Genomic DNA, 18771 nt, shown 5'->3' on the forward strand with positions numbered 1-18771 from the left:
CAACTAAGTTAATGTTGGTTTCAACTTAAAGTCACTTCAATTCTTAAGTTAAATAAAAATTCAAAACAAAAAATTTCTGATAGTGATTAAATGCGTTATATTATGTCTTTCGATTGAATAAGTGTTTTCGGATTTTTTCATCAAAGTGAGGATGCTCTAAGATCTTAAAGAACCACTCAATTCGAATTCTATCAAAATTTACAGGCTCTTTTGTCTCGGATGCAGATTATTTTTTAAGACAGATTTTATATAACTTATAACAATTGCTATCCAATTCTATAATGAAATTTCTTACAGCCAGAAAAAAATATAAGTAATATTTTAATCAATCAAAATCAAAATCTAATGTTTGAACAGATAAATTCAGAAATGAATTTTAAAGATATTATTTTATAATGTGTATCATAGAGAATGTATTATTTACAATAATTAAAAGTAATTTATAAGGAAAACACAATAACAAAATAATTAAAAGTGAAATTGGCCAAGGTAAACAAAAACATTGAACCAACCTTGACATTATATCTTTTTAATTGAAAGGCTTTTATAGTTACTCGTACAGACTCGTAGTATGTGAAATGACTCAACAAATGGTTGAGACGGTCATCGATGAATTATTCTGAGAAGTTTTGGAGTTCCAATTGCCAAGAAGAACTAAAAAAATAATAAAATCTTACTGAAAACAACGAAGCTTAATTTTTACTTCAAAAAATTAAAACCGTCAATTAGAAAATACAAATTTAATGACACAAATCAAAAAGTCAACTCTTAAAGAAATTAAAAGAATATTTACAACAATATTTTACAACACTGAGACATGATGTTATATTACTTTCAGATATCATACATAATTATTTTAGATAAAAATCAAATAAATCGTAATAATTCATTTATAACAGAATAATTATCATAAAAGAGATCATTCCAATGAAATTAATACAGTATCACTAGTATTACCACTTGGAAACATTCAACTTATATATTCCCTAAAAATGAAAGAAATCACCTTTTACCTTCAAAAATATTGAAAGAATAAGAAGAAAGAATTTCACTGGACATCTTTGTTCTAAATCTTTCATCAAACTGATAAAGCAAATTAAAAAATGATTTTTTTTCAGTCAAAGTTTAATCTCACTTGATTTAGTGTATATACTCTTTATACCCTTATAACTATTATTTCATTTTAGGTATATCGCCAACTTGGAAAACAATAAATTATCCGTCCTTAATACTCGATACCATCATCAACATCATCAGCCTCGTTTTCAACTTGTAGATAATCATTATCCGGTAAATTATCACCGATCTCTACATTATGTATAATCCTTGCCGAATCTGATTGAAAACGTGATAAAAATGCTGATTTAATTTGACCCCAGGTCAACAATTTTTGAATCTCACCGTAAACTGCAAATGCTATAGCATTCATTGCTCCCACTAGTGGAGACATGATTACGCTGAAGATGAGTAAGGGGTAGGAGGGTAGCAGATGTGGATGTACTGCATCATCAATACGGTAGATCAGGGTCGGGATACCAGAAAGGAGGTAGATCAAGGGGAATGCAGCTAGAGGTTTCACCTCCCGAGCCAGCATCTGCTTATCATGTTCCTCTTCCTGATTAAAGGTGCCAGTCCAGCGTTCCTTACGTTTGAAAACGGACACAACGATGTAAATGTAGGCAACAAACATGGCAAAAATGGTGACAAAGATGGGGATATACCAAGTACCAAATCGTAAATAAGTTGCATCCCTTTTAATCCAGCACCAGACACCAGCTGGTCCATAACTATTGTGAAGGAACGGTAAACAGGCCCATAACAAAGGCAGGCCCCAACATACCAAATGGAATAATTTCTCGTAGCGAGCACTTTCCATTCCCTTTAGAACCATGATTAAATTAACAGTCATTGCCACTACCCAGAGAAGGGTAGCCCATCCAAAATACTGCATGATAAATGCTTGGAATTCACAAAGAAAATTATCTGTGTAGATATCACCAATGAGGAAAGATACACACTGTAAAGCTGCAGATACACTAAGGAATAAAATGAGCCTTTGTACAAAATATTTATACATGCGAAATAACCAGATCACCAATATGACAAATAAACATCCAATCAATGATATGGCAGAAAATGAGCGTTGTAATCCAAGAATCACTTCACACCTGCCAGGTTTATCAGGCCATAGTGGACATTCAACTGTAAAATTTGCTTTATTTATAATTGCCATCTTCATTTTATATTTTCTTTTTCTGTAAAAATAAAAGAAACATATTATGAAGTTAATGAAAATATATAAAGATATATCATAGATCATTTAAGAATTTCTAATGGATTTCCAATGGCTTAAACCTAGGGAAGGGGAACAACAGTTACTTCCAAGCCTGAAGGGCTAGACACAAAACTCCTGGATGGGAAATGAAGCCACTTATTACTCATCCAAAACACGTGACCCGCGTGGTTTTAACACAATTGCTAGATTGAAAGTAAAACATATCACCAGATTTCGAAAAATATGCCATGTGAAAACAAAGAAATTGCTAGATTCAATGGGCTGTTTCATTAAAAAACTATACAGGGTGTGGACGAACCTTTTCAAGTCAAAAAAAATTTTTTTTTTATGTGTGGATACCCCCTGGAAAATGGTAAAATTTCCTAAATTACCCTTGGAAAAGTTCTTTTCATACTTTAAAGTGAGGATGGACAAACTTAAATCAGTCTTTTACCCCCTGGAAATTTTAGAATAACTTTTTACCTCCTTTGAAAAATGGAAAAACACCCCCTGGAAATTTTTCTTGGATTACCCTCTGGAAATGTTCGTCCACTCCCCCCCCCTGTATGAATATAAAATGGAATAGCCCAATCCGTCACTAAAAATGCGTGCAAATCTTAAAGTTTCACTTTTTTCTTGCTTGAGAAAGGTTGAAGATTCATCTCTAGCCCTTTCGGGGCTTTAAACTCAATGGGGACATACAGCAAACAGGCAAAGTAGCAACAACACTGTTTTAAAATTGTTTTAGTAAAAAAAGTTATACAATTCTTAAAATAACACAAAATAAATGGGCACAAAAACATATAAAATATTGTTATAAAATATTTATAAAAAGGGATAAAAATACTTTAAAAATGAATACTAAAAAGTAACTAAAAAATTGATGTAAATAATATAAAAAATTCCTTTCCAGCAATTAAATGATACTGCATTAATCCCAATCAACTTAAAAAATTTAGCTTTATGCTACTTTGTAGTTTGTCAGTATAAGGTTGAAAATTTCAACAAGCACAATCACTACAACATTACCACAATAGGATAACTATTTAAAAACATTGGTCATCAGCAACTTGACAATTAGATGGAACCAATGTCAATTGAATATTATACATGGTCTGGAAGTCCCGGCTCAGAGGTTGGCCGATTTTTTATTTTGGTCACATGATTAATTTGTATGTGCAGATTGATGTATAATTCTAGTGACTATGATGGAACAGTCAAGAATACTTGCATAGTCATTGATATCTAACTTTCACCATCTACAACCTCATAGTTATGGACAATCCTAGTTGTTTCACCAGTGCAACAAAGAATATTCCTGAGTGCCGCTATTGAACATGAATCTTTCAACGTATCCTCAATAATACAGAAAGCAAAAGCATTGAAGGCACCAAGGAGTGGAGATGCAATGACACTCAAAACCATTAAAGTGTAATCAGGAACATCATCTGGGTGAACTGCATCATCTATCCGGTAAATCAACATTGGTAGATTCAATAGAAAATAGATGATTGGATACGCAATCAAGGGCCTTACTTCTGATTGGTGTCTGCTGCGGCTTTGTTGCTGCTCAAAGAAAGAACCACCCTCAGTGTAGGTGTATTCCTGCTCATATGAGGAAGAACAGCAAATCATGTAAAAACACATAGCCAACATTACAAAGATCACCAGCATTAAAGGGACATACCAGACACCAAACCGTACTGATGTGTGTTCCCGCTTGATCCAACACCAGCTTCCGGCTTGTCCATAAAAATGACCGAAAAATGGGATAACGCTCCAGAATAATGAAGTCAACCACACAAAAAGGTGAACTTTCTTTTCGTATTTTTGTAACTGGTATCCATGCATGACTAAAAAGATATTACCAGTGACAACGCAAACCCATAATAATTCAGTCCATGACATAAATTGATTCAGAAATCCTTGGAATATACAACTGCCAGGGCTAATTTTATCCACATGAACAAAGTATAATGCAGTATTCACCAGACTGCAACAACAAAGATATAAAATTAAACGTTGCACGAACAGTTTGTAGAGTTTGAACATAATTATCATGACTAGTAAACATAGTAAACATATGAATGATATGCTACTAAACAGGTATTGTAGTATGACTATGGTCTTGCATCTTGATGGGTTATCAGGCCAGAAGAAACAGTATGTTGAATTTTTCAACATCGTTGTAGAATCTTTAAATTATGCTGCTATCTTTATTTTTTTTAACTATATATAAGCCCTTAAAAACAAAATTGTATAATTTAGATCATTTTAATCAATGCAGATTCAATATTTATAAAAGGAAACAAACTTAAGTAATCCTTGCGATGCAATAAAACAAAAATGAAACATTTCACGGCTATTTATTTTCTTTTTTGATTGGTTTCAAAATAATTATAAAAATAATTGCTCTTAGATTCACACAAAATTACCTGCGATATAAAAATAAAGTACACATTCTATTTATCCAGAACTCTTTTAAAGATTACATATAAATGATCAAAATTTTACATTACATACATACATTTTACTAACAGCATTTTGGTGAAAACTTTGAATTATATACCAGAATATGGATCAGTGCTTTGTTGAAGAAGCTATTAAAAATATTATCTTTGAATTGAGACTAATTAAGAATAAAACTGACATACAAACTAGTACAAATTTTTAAAAGTGCATTCAATTCAAACGTTTAACTAAGTATAAAAGCTCTACTTAATATCCATTCAAATTGAAATTTTGTATTACTCAGACTTTGACCATGTATTCGCGATTACCTGATTGATCAAAAAGTTTATTTTGAAACACAAGAGGTCCTTTTCTCATGACGTTGGGGGACCTTGCAGCATCTTCATAATAGCTTGGCAGGTCAAAACCTCTGGTCACTTTGTATTTTTTACCAAAAATCTTTGTATGGAGAGCAGATTTGAACTTCCTGAATGTTAAGGCTCTGAATGTTCCATGGAAAAGGGCATAGGCTAAAGCATTGCAGGTGCCTATGGATGGACCAAGGATAACAGCCACTAGAACCAGAATAAATCTTTGTGAATCATCAGGATAGAAAGTCTCACGAATTCTCATAATGAAAATTGGTATGGTGAATAATATATAAATAAATGGAAATCCAATAAGGGGTTTAACTTCTTGTTTGTTTAAGCGCTTCTCTTCAGATTTATCAATACTATAAACGGTTGATGCTGACCGACTGACTTTCTTGTTATGGAAGAATATGTAGCAATAAACAACAATCATCAGCATGCAGACCAATAATAATGGAATATACCACACAGTGAATTTGAGTATTGGATGCTGGATAGTAATCCAACACCATATTTCAGTTTTTCCAAAATCACCGATAACTGCTGGTATAATGGTCCAAAATGCGGAATTCAACCAAACAAATAGGTGGTACCATCTTTCAGATTTCTCAGTATTCAATTGGCGTAAGATGAAAACCATGTTAATGGTAGTGCATATAACCCAGGAAAGAGTAGCCCAAGAAAAATAATGCATCGATAAAGCTTGCACAAAACAAAATGCATTATTATGATTAGTGTTGATATTACCTAAAAGAAATGTGATGCAAAGAACTGCAGAGCATAAAGAAATGTAAAGGATTAGTCTTTGAAGGAAAGAATGATATAATTTGAAGACCCAGATAATGAGTATAATGAACAAGGAAATAACAAGAAATAGACTTGCAGAAGAGATTTGGGCTATTTGTACGATCTTGCAATAGGCTTCATGTTCTGGCCATAAGAAACAACCACTGATATCTTTGTTGAGAGTTTCATTTCCATCATACTCTTGGGCCTAAATAATAAAAAAAACAATCCTGTAACTTTTTATAACTCTTAGTGGCCAAAAAATATCAGCAATTTCATTGGTTAAAAGGGTACAATGTATCCTGTATAATTTGAATGTAAAATGCTAATTGACGTGATAGCACTTTTTCTAATGTCCTTTTACTATAAAAAGGTATGTTGGTAAATAGTATTATGCAAGAGAATCTCGAAACTTATCGCAAAATCATTCCTTGTATTGCACTGCCAAGTGTCTGTTACCTATATATAAGTATTCATCAGCCTCTTTCTTAGGCATATTTACAAACATCTTTTTAAACCATTAATGATAGTCCACTAGCATCATATGAAATCGCTTAAATTACTTAATTTTTAGATTGCATTAGACGACTGTAGTTGAACAAACAAATGACTGAAAATGAAGGGTAATATGATGCATTTCTACCCTAGGGAGGGTAGGCTAATTTTCAATAATTTTTTGCGAATATGGATGGCTAAATTGGTTTTGAATAAATGTCTTTTCTAAAATACGACAATATTATACACAAACATTTTTAAAATTTACTGTATTCATGATATTACACACTGTCAAATTTCAAAAAGTAATAAAAAGGCGTCCTAAAATTTCAAGCATTGTCCTTTGTAAAGGGATGTAATATTTTGAGTAATGCTTTGTCGTACATGACTAGCATAAAACCAGCAAATGGTACATATAGTAGTCCTATACCAAGTATAACTCTTGTACTCCCTATCATATTATGCTTTGCATAATCTAAAGGCATTTCTGCAAGCACAGCACCTGTAGAAGCTGCCATGGCCCATTTGAACTGCGATGAGGTAGATTTTGGATCACGACAACCAAAATATACTCCAAATAATGTTGCTGCATATGGCACAGTTGACCCTGCTGATAAAACACGTTTCAACCCTGGTTCAACAACTCCAGAACGTACAAAGTCCAAAGGATATAAAGTCACAGATGCAGCCAGGCCTGCTAAACTGCCTGTCAAAACTGGATAGAACATGTTCAGTTTTTTGTCCACTGTTTGATTACCAATTCTCTCATGCCTTGGTGTTTGGCTGAGACCAAGACTTTGAACAGCAATAGAGAAAATACTATCATTAAATTTAAGTTTATTGTTGTTGTCAGGTATATCATCTTTGGTTTTTTGCTGACATAGCCAGACAGCACCACCTGTCATAATCATATGATAAACAAATGCAGTGACATAGTCTGCACAGAACATTCTAACTGTAATTATTTGATCCTAATTGATCTTGACTAAGAGAAAATATTTATTTTTGGGATACATTAACCAGAGGACTATGCAAAGTTTCATCTTTGTGCTAACTTTAGGCATGAGAGAAACTGGGTGTGCCACAAACTTAAATTTAAAACTTAAATTTTGATGGGTCATTTATTCAATTCGGTTAAATTAGATGATAAAAAGTTATGCTCAAAAGAATGAAAATGAAGGAAAAAACTTTAATCTGTCAATATCGAAGAGTATGCATAGGTATTATAGATTGAGGACACTGTAAAATTCCACACATTTCCTCATCAGAAACTTTTGAATTTATATCTGCTATTATTACTACAACATAACCAAACAGGTTATGTGTCGGAATTCCTATGGGAGTTCTTCTCCAAGATTTGTAAAATAGTTGCAAAAAAACTTTCCCGGGGTTTGAGGAAAAAACAGAACTGCCATATCATTTCTTTTTTATTTAGTCATTTAAATTTGCTCTATAAAAAGATTTAAAAAATGGATAAATTAATAATATTCAATATACCACTCTCAGAAAAACAAACACTTAGATAATGAATAAGAGAGGTGCGCTTAGCTAAGCCGTGCTCGCGGCCGATAAATTTATGTTTACTTATCTTGTATATTTTAGTGGTATTTATCCAATGAAAAGGATCTTGACAAAATATGCACTGCGCTGACAAAATATGCACGACATTGATTATGACATCATTAAATATGTCAATGTCGATTCAACGCCCGTTAAAGAAAATAATTTGTAGATAGTTCTTTTTATCTTGAAATTTAGAAATACGAACAAAAAAAGAATCAAATTTAATATTTTGTTTCCTATCTAGATTATATTAGTGTTAGAATATGGTAAATTTATACGAAAAATATTTCGCGATGGCGGTACGCCAATTGCGCCCACGGGAAAGTTCCAACTTTTAATTATCGGGAAATTAGGGAAACCGGTTCACCCCGTGGATAAAAAACACACGGAATGAAACCTGACAGAACGTTTTCAACCAGATTTATTCAGATAAAGCTATAAAGGTTCATTACTTATGGATTTTAAAACATACATAACCAAAAACGAAAGTTGTTGGGAAGGAAAGGTTAAACGCAAAAGGTTTGGTTGTGTTGATCAGGTATGTTTTTATTCTATCCGAACTAATGTTTTAAAAGACCAAGGAGGCCTTGACTGCTCTAAAGAAGGGTGTCGATATTAGATGAGGGATGTCAATATTCAGTTAGTCACACTAGGAAATAAAGCTTTCAGAAAAAACAACATGTCATTTACAGGATGTATTTGGAACAACAAGGATGAGAGTTATTTGAATCAAGTTCGCAAGAGAATTAATTAAAACTTGAAACAAAATAAAAAATGCATCAGCTAAAATCAACCAACCAAAATTTGTCATTCAATTCCCGAGATCCAGCACTTCGATTTTTAAGGCCTTGTTTATATGCTGAAGTAAAAACAATTCCACACATGTAAATGGGTCAGTGTTTGAGGTCCGGGGAAATAGCCTATCCGGCAGTGCGCGAATCTAGGTGGGTTCTGTCTCCCCCGTAGATCTTTTTTTTGGAAAGTTGATCTTCAAATTAGTTCTCACTGTTGGCTTGGCTCAAATTTTTTCATTTATGGCTCAAGTTTTAGGTTATTTCTCATGGTTTTTGAGAATATTAAAATTTCATTAAAAAGCGCCTATTTTTTCTTGAATCCCTTGAGAAGTTTTGCGGCACATTTTTTTGCTTGAGAGTCAGGTAAACGATATAGCGCTTTCGCAGCATTAATCTTTTATATGCATTTTGGCGGGACGCTAGTGTGACTAACTAATATTAGACCAACTTACGGTGGTACCCATAGTTGCCAACATATGAGAATGGAAATGCGACACAACGAGCGAGCGAAACGAGCGAGAAAAATTGAGCTGGGGGTTTGGGGGCGCTCTAAAAAGGGGCCTGAAATGACGTAGGAATGGCAAAAACAATAAAAAATTAGAAATAAAGCAAAATTTTCAACCAGCCTCGTACAGGAAAATCCTTTTCCCATGCTTGATCAAAGCTGGTCAATCTTTTTGCTTTCTTATTCGCTTCAGTCGTCATTTTAGAAATAAGCGATCAAAGAAAGAAACAATGTTGTGGAGCAATACCGTCTTTAGCCGCGAATCACGCGCATTAGCCTCAAAAAATATTAGGTGTACTGGACATGGTCCATGTCAGTTACATCAAAATGCCTCAAAAATGTCAATATGAAAATTGCATAATCAGAGAACGTATGTCTTGCTTATTATAAAAAGGCCGAGACAAACTTTCAATAATTGGATTGTAACATCGAGTTAAGTCTCTTTGTTAAGTCACCAGGGGGTAAATAAAACAGACCTTGATACATTTATCGTTCGTTTCAACTCGACGATTCATTTAAAACTCAGCCTCCTAAATATTTGGGGTAGGTAAAATATGTACAAAGAAATTCATACTTTTCCAACCCGGCGAATCTTTAAAAAAGAAGCGAACAATAAAATATAATTACCCTTTCCAAATAAACCTCTTCGGTGGCGAGCGTAGCAGAGCGTAGTCTACTCTGACGTAATTGTAAAATTTATGTGATGGGAGTTTGACATATGCTTGTACTCTCTGTGTATTTACATTCGTTGTAATGTAATGTTGTTTGTGGAATTATGAAGTTCTCTGGAATTTCGATTGCATTTATTCAGGTTGATTTTTTAAGACTTCTAATGGTACTTTTTCTAACGAGTTTGATTACTCTGTTCTCACACTTATGTCTTATTTTTTCGCGTCCTTTTCCGTGATTACTTTTATTTATATTTTTAAAGACAGGTAAGAAGGCATATTGATGTAACTGCATGTAGTACTATTACATCGCTGTCCAACGTGAGTGAGGTTGTGCTTGTGGAAACATATTTTTAGTAGTATTTCTATATTTTTTCCAAGAGTTCTACGAATTTATGAGTTTTCTCGAAAATGCGGGACATCTAAGGTATGCGGGTGGACATACTCGGGACAAAGAGCTTAAATGCGGGACTGTCCCGCTCAATGCGGGACGGTTGGCAACTATTAGTGAGGATATTATCGCGATTCTCAGATTTATGGAAAACACCAGCTTTTTGCTGATTTTTGCCTCAATTGCCCAAAACCCGTAACCTTTTTAGCTTGAGGGAAGAAAAAAATTAGAGTTTTTGGGTTTGTCAAAAAAACGCCTAGTCAAAATTACTTCATCTTCGCAGGATCCATTCCCAACCTCGAAATACATCTTTTTGTCTAGGGTTTTTTTTGGCAAGTTCTTCCTTCAAAGAATATTAATCACTTCCGTTTTCCCCTGAAGACTGCGCTCTCTAGGCGGGCGGCCATTTTATAATGACGTATAAGGTAGCGTAATTCATGCTAAAATAATAATAATCTTTTTGTTTTTATTTTCAGGTATGTCGCCAAACATTGACGTCATCGTGTATGGATTTAGCATGAACAATAGGACCAACAGACTCGACAAAAGGAACAAACAATAAGACGACCCGAGAATCTTACGATGAGGGCGTTTTGTCTCCGTCTGATATCACGCCCACAGACAGTCAGGCACATCCTGGCAAATGAACGGGGTATTTTTCACTTGTGACCATTGGCAAATGAACGGGGTCGAAAACGAAAGTGACGTAATAGCGCCGAATACCCAGTTTAATTTAACCGGGTTGGAAATATTTTGCTTCATTTCAAAGAACTGCATAGATGAAATTTTTTTCCATGGGTCAATTTTGTCTTCGAAGATTGAAGAAACTTTTAATGAAAAAATAAAGTTCCCAGTTTTCTTCCTTTTTTCCCTTTTTCAGTTTGAAGTTCATTTTTATTCATTTTCACGCTTTTAGCCTGAGACGTCCTATCTCATTTAGACTGGGTGACGCTGGGTGACGAATACCCCATGCAAATGCTCACCCCGTTCATTTGCCAGGATCTGCCTGACTGACAGAAGACGCTGTTTAAAAAGCGGGGGTAAAAATAGTAAGTAATAGCTTTTGTAAGTGTTTATTTCGCGAAATATATAACCATTTTCTAATATGGTCTACAAATTAGCATTTTTAGAATTTTAATAATGAAAACTTGAATATATAATGAAGTTGAAGAAAAAAACAAACCATTTCAATTTTTTTATACGTTTCACCCCCGGAAAAATTATGTATTACTTATTACGTAACTTTACATTTCCAGACTCGCTAACTCCCAGAGGAATTCCGATTGTAAACCCGATTGGTTAATTTCGGAACATCTTCATCATAATGGCAGATAATTTAGAAGTGTCTAGTGGAAAGGTTGTTTGAATTTTTTGATGTCAGTATTAATTTTGTTGGTTGATGGCTTGTTGAATCTGGCAAGAAAAAAGTAAACAGGTATAGCTTTTTCTAACCAAGTCCAAGGATCTGAAGGATTCGAGCCACACTGACTATGGACATGGGTACCCGACTTCATGGTAGTTAAAAATTTGTATTGAAATTTTGCTGCTTTGATTGGTCAGTCATTAGTGATGGCTATGCAAGTTTCCTTCCACATAATATTCTATTTACATGGCCTGAAAAAAACCAAACATTTCCAGTGTTCAAAAAGTAGCAAAACATTCTCTTTTGTTTCAGAGCCCGCCAAAAACTTTTATATAGGATTTTTGCCTCTGAAAACCTAGCCTGAAAACTCCTCCAAACATACCAGGCTTGTTTGGGACTTTAAAATGTTCAAAATTGCCAAGTGGCCTGAAAAAGTCCTAACAGCAGCAGGGGGGTCTGCTGATTAAAATAAAGGACGTATTAAAGGTTTAGCTAAATAATAATAGAAGAATAATACATACGTACCAGTGACATTATTTAAATTCACTGAGCATAAATGTTAACATAGAAATCATGATAACTATCAAAGTGATAAAATAAGATGACTTATTTTGACATAAAGTATACCTCTTGTTAAAAAACATGATGTAGCAATATATTACTGTCAGAATGCAACACAATTCCTAAATAAATAAACAAAAATCAACGCAGAAAATACAGAAAACTCGTTTCCATTCGCTAAATTTTGCACACAACAACGGCTACCATTTCGATATTATCTTCCGGTTTTATATAATCCGAACCCAAACTTTCCCGATTTCGGGATTTTCCCGCGTGATTGCTCCACAACAACTTTAAAAACAAAAAAGTCTCTGACGAAAATCTCCCATAGCGAGCCTCCTTGGACTCAAGTCTGCTTGATGTCTCTGTGATGCTTGAATTTACTTTTTTCGCGTTTTAGTTATTCGGGAGTCTTATTTTTTTACACAGCGAGTGATTGAATGTATTGAGGAATTATTCTGGCATCACACATTCGTACTACTTGTATGTAGCCATACTTTACTTTTTGCGTTCAGCCAGCCTCCTTATGCGTCTCTACCTCCGCCCCCCACCGCCCTTGAGGATCATATTTCGTTCAAGGATAAGAAGTTTAGGAAGGTTGGAATAATGGAGACTGATTTTTTCTGATATTTTCAACTTATTACATTTTAATTTCATATCACTTAAAAAATAATTGGCTCATCTGAGATTTCTCTCAAAAAGTTCTCTATCAAAACTTCTAAATGAGATTAATTATATTTTTGGTGAGTATGTTAAAAACATTACTCTTATGTTAATGAAATTTTGAAATATGTTATAAAGATATGAAAAGGGCACAAAACTTGGATAAGAGACATTGTAAATTTAAGTAATAATTAAAGAAAATAATTAAGTTTATATAGACAAGGAAAATATTCTATATAAGTACCCGAAGAATATAAATTTTGATTGAAATTTAAATTGAATATATACATGGACAGACCTGAAAGATTCAAGAACCTCACGAAAAATTTGATGAAAAGATCTTTGCTCTTATGTTTTGAAAAATGGACTTGACATTATCTTCTCTAAGAAGCAGCGCCACTGAAGAATTATTTGACACAATGGATAATTTTCCTTCAAATACCATCAGCATTGGTCGGAAGCAGAGAATCCACAGACTTGTAGACGAGGATGACAAAACATTTCGAGAGAAGTCGTTATCAACAAAAATTCATGATAAATACGTTCTGGGAAGTTTCAAACTAAGTATACCATTAGATGATGAAATATCAAGATTTTTGAAATTCTCACCACAAGAAAAATTGGAGATATCAAACAAAAGATTAACACAAAAACAATGGGTTTTAATTTTCACTGTTTTAAAAGAAGCTGATTTCTTGGTTGATATAAATTTATCATATTGCAATTTGAAATTGAATGCGTTAATATCATTATCAGTTTTACTACAGGATTCAGTAAATATCAAGAAGTTGGATTTATCTGGTATTGACATAAATCTAGTCAGCGCGAAAATATTCAACCGCCTGGAGGACACATATCTGGTTTCAGTATGTTTAGCCAATTGCAGGCTCGATGATAAAGACGTCAACAGTTTGTTGACATTCACCAAGGATAATGCAATATTGAAGAATTTAGATTTAAGTTCCAATATGATTGAGGGTAAACAAAGGATATTACGTGATCTGTTGTTTGAGAATACTATTCTGGAGACATTAGATTTGAGCTGGAATCATATTCGGAAAATTGGTTGTTCTTCATTAGTACTGGGCCTTATTAAGAACAATTCGTTATTGACTTTGAATCTATCTTTCAATGGTATCTCTGATGATGGTATTAAAGAGATAACACGTATGTTGGAGGTAAATCAAACATTAGAGTCACTAAACTTAAGAGATAACCGAATAACAAATCAAGGAGCTGAACGATTAGGATATGGGTTATCTGTCAATAACACTTTGAGGAAATTAGATATTAGTGGAAACATGATAACTGCTGTTGGAATGCAATATATTTTAGTTGGTGTTATCAAATCTGGCAATCTACAAGAGTTGCATATGAAGCAAATCTCACCAGATACAGTCTGTATGAGAGCTATAAACCATTTACAGAAAGTCAGTAAAGACATATTGTTGACTTATGGTGTACCTATTTTATTACACAGTAAACTGTTTTTAAAGAATGAAGATGTGGTTATTCGTGAAGAGATTTTTACCGAGATTCGGAATTATTTGTTTACGCAACGTCTGCGGATGCTTGATCTGTTCAATATGTGGGATAAAAAGAAAACAGGTGCCTTGGATATGTTGAGCATTGGTGAAGGATTACAGGCTTGTGGTATACCAGTCACGAAGGCTATCTTAGAGAAATTGTTTGGTCTTTTGGATCATGATGAGAATAGGACTATCAGCTATTCCGAATTCACCAATATTGCTAAATTGACTGACTGAGAATATGTATGAGAAATTTACGACGTTAAATAAGCGCAAAACCTAAGTTTTAACATCAGGAAGGTGTGTGCCAAATTTCAGCTCCGTAAACCAATTATTCCGCTCTCTACGCTGCCCCAAAGTTTGTGGACAAACAAACTCACAAACAAACATTCTGAGATTCTAGCTCAACTGAAGTTGAGAATATACATTTTATAAGAATTGTCAATGTCATTTTTTAGTCTTTGGAGAATTTTTTTCTAATATTAAGGTAATCAACTAAGAAAATTTGTATGATGCTGAAACACATTTCTTCCAAGATTTTATATCGGAAATGGCTCAAAAGTAATTAGGTTTATAATAGTCTATCAAGTGACATTAAGTGGCTTTTATGAGTGGGTGGTTTGATCGATTGCAATTTGAGCCATTTCGGAAAGAAGAATTTTACCCCAAACTCGAACCCAGTCTTTTTGTTCGCTTTTTTGTGGTTCTAATAGCACTCAAGAAAGGTTGTATCATGTCCATCAGTTTTTTGAGTTTAAAGCTTAAAATGTTCATAAAATGTTCTTACTTTCACCATTTTGTAAGTATTTTTACCCATTTTCCTAAGAAATTGGATGTTTTCGAGTCTGCAAACCCTTAAAACTTTTCTGACTTGTTCTTAATATTTTGGTCAACGAAAGCTTATGTTCTTATTTAGTTTGTTCTTATAAAAAAACGTATACCCCATGCGTAGGAGGTCGTGATGCATTGCAGGTGGGTATTTTCAGTATTCCTATTCACGAAAATGAAAAAGATTCCCAATATCTAAAATCACACAAATTCACTTTTATAAATCACTAGAGTGAAAAGCAGTCCCGGTGGAAGCGGAGAGACTGGCGAGAATTCAGCCTCAGTACTTTCGAGCAAATAAATTTTTTTTCTCAAATTCCTAGCGAGTTTCATCTCATTTTGTGCCTTCAGCCTCCCCCACTTTTACGGTTGTTCCGCCGGGCCTCAACAGAGATCGGGATTGTCCCAAAATTTAAAGAAGGGAGCTTTTGCTTATCTTTTTATATGTTGGGTTAGATTTTAGTGGGAGAAGGGGTTTTCAAATCAACAAAAGTAACTCAATGAGATACTGCTGTGAAAAACACCTTCTTAAGACAATAAGAATAAAAAAACTTTCTCATTCCTTTTCAAGACAATATCAATAAAATTCTTATTTCGTACACAGAGAAATCATGAATTTTAAATGAAAGTGAAGGACTGGCGAGAGATTATCACGGAGAAGTTGAACTGAAATATTCTAGAAAATAATAATAAAATGGAAACTGAAATAGCAAGAAGTTATTTGCTTTTGAGCGAGAAAAACACGCTAAGGAGAGGGTAAAGAAAATTTATCTTTTCCGTTTGTGATTATTCAGGGGTGAGTGAGTTTTATAAGCTCTTAAAGGTTTTGTTTAAAAAAAGAGTGATATCGTTTGCCTACTCATCAATTCTAATGGGATTCTAATTCACAAGCTTTTTCATGTTGGATTGACACGGATGTGGAGCAAGATTGTTCAGAAAGAGGAATAGAAAAACATTTCTTTGCTTATATCAGCATAATATAACAATAGGCAGACACTGTTATAGTATGAAATATGTGTCTGATATGAAACTTATGTAAAAATAAAACCTTTAAGTCGTTAACAGAAACATAATTTGAAAAAATAATTTGTAATTCACATTTTCAGTGAGTTTCAACTTTTTGACATGCCATGTGGTCGCCCTACTTTAAACTTAATTGTTATGTGCCTTTAAGATACGCGATTTTGTGTAAGAACATCCAAATCTTTTATAACACCCCTGTCTCACAGCCCCGGTGGAAGCTTTTTCCTCAGTCGGGATAAAAATCCCTATTTAAATCCCAATGGGGATAGAAATTCTTTTGTATCAATCCAATGGGGATGGTTTTGGAGTGCAATTTTTATACATGAAATTTCGAGTGGAGATGAAATCAAAGTCATTTTTCCCTGTCATTTTCAAGGGTACTTTTCCACCGAGGACGAAACTGTTGCTAAATCTACCATTGGGGGACCCCGCGGGTTTGTGACACAGGGGTGTTTTTGTAGCCTTCGGATAACTTTTTGCGTCTGAAGAATTTAAAGATTTAAAAAAAAATTGTTTCTTAATTTCACCATTTTTTGTGAGAACGTTTCTACAATTTTCTAAGAAATTTTTAATGTTCTTATAGCTTGTTTCTAATAATATGGCCATCGAAACCTTATGTTCATATATAGTTTGTTCTTATTAATAAAAATGTTTACCATAAGCTCGCCAGGACAAAATAACAGCTAGTGCCCGAGGGTTTTCCACGATGGTAAGTGGGCGTGGTGGGTATTTACCGTATTTGGGATCAATTTCCCGGGTCGGCAATTATTTAAGAGTGTAATTGTCTTGTCAGTGTAAGAAATGAGTGAGAATACAGCTAGGACACATTCTGATACACTTGCTTTCTTGCTATCTCTATAAAGGGCTACATAAACTACTCAATATAGGTTGATAATATATTGCTGAGTGCCGGCAATATATTGAAAAGGTGTCAGCAATATATTGTCAGCTCGATTTGCAATATTCTAATAATATAGGGGGATTGTTTACAGAAAGAAAATTCCTTTTTAAAATAGAGCACTTGTTATTTTCTTCGTACATTACGATCCGCAAACTATACTGTCGAATATTGCTCACCTATATATTGTGTAGTCTAATTAGCCCTTAAGATACTTTAGAATCTCTCAAGAGAGCAGAAAAACCGTTCGAAATGCAAAGATGTTCGATTTTTGATGATTTGTGTTTGATTTAATTCTTTTCGTGCACCTGGTATCACTGCTGCCACAGCGTCTTCAAGAATAATAAACAGTCGAAACAATAGAAAATAAACAAAAAACATTTTCAAATTGTTTGTTTAAACATGTTTCGAATTTCTTCTGTTCGAATGTGAGAAATATCTTACATTCCCAAGTATATGAGTATATTAAAAATTTGTCGATTCAGAAGCTTACATTTCATTAAAAATCGTATATCATTATAACTTAAATTCTTGAATTATTGATTCTAGGGAGTTCAGTTCTATACCTTAAAATAATATTTCAAATCAGATCTAATATTGATGCGTCTGTTGATACATTGCATAGCGGCTAGCTAGTTTTGTTTTCACAAACATTCAAAAGCCTCCAATTCAGTATGATTTTGAATGCAGCTTTCGAAGAACTCTCCACCTCTGGGTGGAATTCAGCCAGTACGGGAGTCGAAGTTTTAAGCAGGAAATTATAACGTTGTTGGTTACAATTGACTAAACTGGCTATGTTAAAATCAAAGATACTGAAGGTTAAAATCTATGTATATTAGAATGTTTTCATATAAATGTGAAGGAGGGTGACCAAATTAAACAAAAAGACGCTGTGATTTTGTTCGAATAAACGCGACCACAATACTGTGCTATTGGACTCCCTCAAATTCCATAATATGATAGATTTTGAAGGGCATCATTCGTCTCAGGTGAAGAGACAATTTTGTGATTAAACCAGTCAGAAAAATTGTGATATTACGTGTGTAAATACAATAGTCATGTTGGAGGGTACTGAAATACCGTTTTGACTTATTCTACTGAGAGTTATTTACATTTCAATTTTTGAAGTCATAAAAGAATCTCAAATTGGTAAGGTTTCTTTTTCTTTTTTAAGGGAGACACTTTACTTCTAGCATCTAGGGCATCTTTATCACGGGGTTACTTCTCACTTTCCTTAAAACTGTATTTAATACTTTGTAACACAATTCTTCAAGAATTAGATTTCTTATTCTTAAATTTTAATCTTCAATTACAATCCAATTAGTATTATAAAGTAGATATAGAGGTATCATAGTGGATGGATACGATGGCCCAGAAGGGCCAAAACAGTTCTTATAAATTTGTGAACTAGAACTGTCTAGGGTCAATGGCCCAGAAGGCTCAAGTGACACTGCGCACTTCTGACTTTTTGTCAGGGCGGAAATTTCCAAGCGAGCGGCCCGCGCGATGAAATTTTTTTCGGTCTTTAAAATGAATGTCGAGTTACGCAAAATGAGTTAACATTTCTGAGTTGCTCATATCAAGAGTTCCATTTAAAATTTCTGAGT

The 18771-nt window shown here is 33.9% G+C and overlaps 4 protein-coding genes across 4 annotated transcripts; 1 reads left to right on the top strand and 3 right to left on the bottom strand.

The window, feature by feature from the left end:
- Positions 1 to 983: 983 nt before the first annotated feature.
- LOC136815039 (cyclic AMP receptor-like protein A) lies at positions 984 to 2251 on the bottom strand. Its single transcript, XM_067071473.1, has one exon. The coding sequence runs from the start codon at positions 2237 to 2239 to the stop codon at positions 1226 to 1228; it is 1014 nt and encodes a 337-aa protein (XP_066927574.1). The 5' UTR covers positions 2240 to 2251; the 3' UTR covers positions 984 to 1225.
- A 748-nt stretch (positions 2252 to 2999) lies between these two features.
- LOC136815041 (cyclic AMP receptor-like protein A) lies at positions 3000 to 4516 on the bottom strand. The gene has a single exon (XM_067071475.1). It carries the CDS (start codon positions 4457 to 4459, stop codon positions 3521 to 3523), a length of 939 nt encoding a protein of 312 aa, XP_066927576.1. The 5' UTR covers positions 4460 to 4516; the 3' UTR covers positions 3000 to 3520.
- A 219-nt stretch (positions 4517 to 4735) lies between these two features.
- On the bottom strand, positions 4736 to 12254 carry LOC136815040 (cyclic AMP receptor-like protein A). Its single transcript, XM_067071474.1, has 2 exons — positions 12188 to 12254; positions 4736 to 6091 (listed from the first exon to the last, which is right to left on the bottom strand). Exons 1-2 carry the CDS (start codon positions 12194 to 12196, stop codon positions 5027 to 5029), a joined length of 1074 nt encoding a protein of 357 aa, XP_066927575.1. The 5' UTR covers positions 12197 to 12254; the 3' UTR covers positions 4736 to 5026.
- A 729-nt stretch (positions 12255 to 12983) lies between these two features.
- LOC136815042 (leucine-rich repeat-containing protein 74B-like) lies at positions 12984 to 15005 on the top strand. The gene has a single exon (XM_067071476.1). The coding sequence runs from the start codon at positions 13249 to 13251 to the stop codon at positions 14650 to 14652; it is 1404 nt and encodes a 467-aa protein (XP_066927577.1). The 5' UTR covers positions 12984 to 13248; the 3' UTR covers positions 14653 to 15005.
- Positions 15006 to 18771: the final 3766 nt, after the last annotated feature.

Source organism: Clytia hemisphaerica, unplaced genomic scaffold, assembly GCF_902728285.1.
Source record: "Clytia hemisphaerica strain Z4C2 unplaced genomic scaffold, Clytia hemisphaerica genome assembly, whole genome shotgun sequence".
Taxonomy (NCBI): Eukaryota; Metazoa; Cnidaria; class Hydrozoa; order Leptothecata; family Clytiidae; genus Clytia; species Clytia hemisphaerica.

Bases quoted from the DNA above. Each gene is read 5' to 3' on its own strand.
- LOC136815039 (XM_067071473.1), bottom strand. From the start codon at position 2,239: ATGAAGATGGCAATTATAAATAAAGCAAATTTTACAGTTGAATGTCCA.
- LOC136815042 (XM_067071476.1), top strand. From the start codon at position 13,249: ATGGACTTGACATTATCTTCTCTAAGAAGCAGCGCCACTGAAGAATTA.
- LOC136815041 (XM_067071475.1), bottom strand. From the start codon at position 4,459: ATGTTGAAAAATTCAACATACTGTTTCTTCTGGCCTGATAACCCATCA.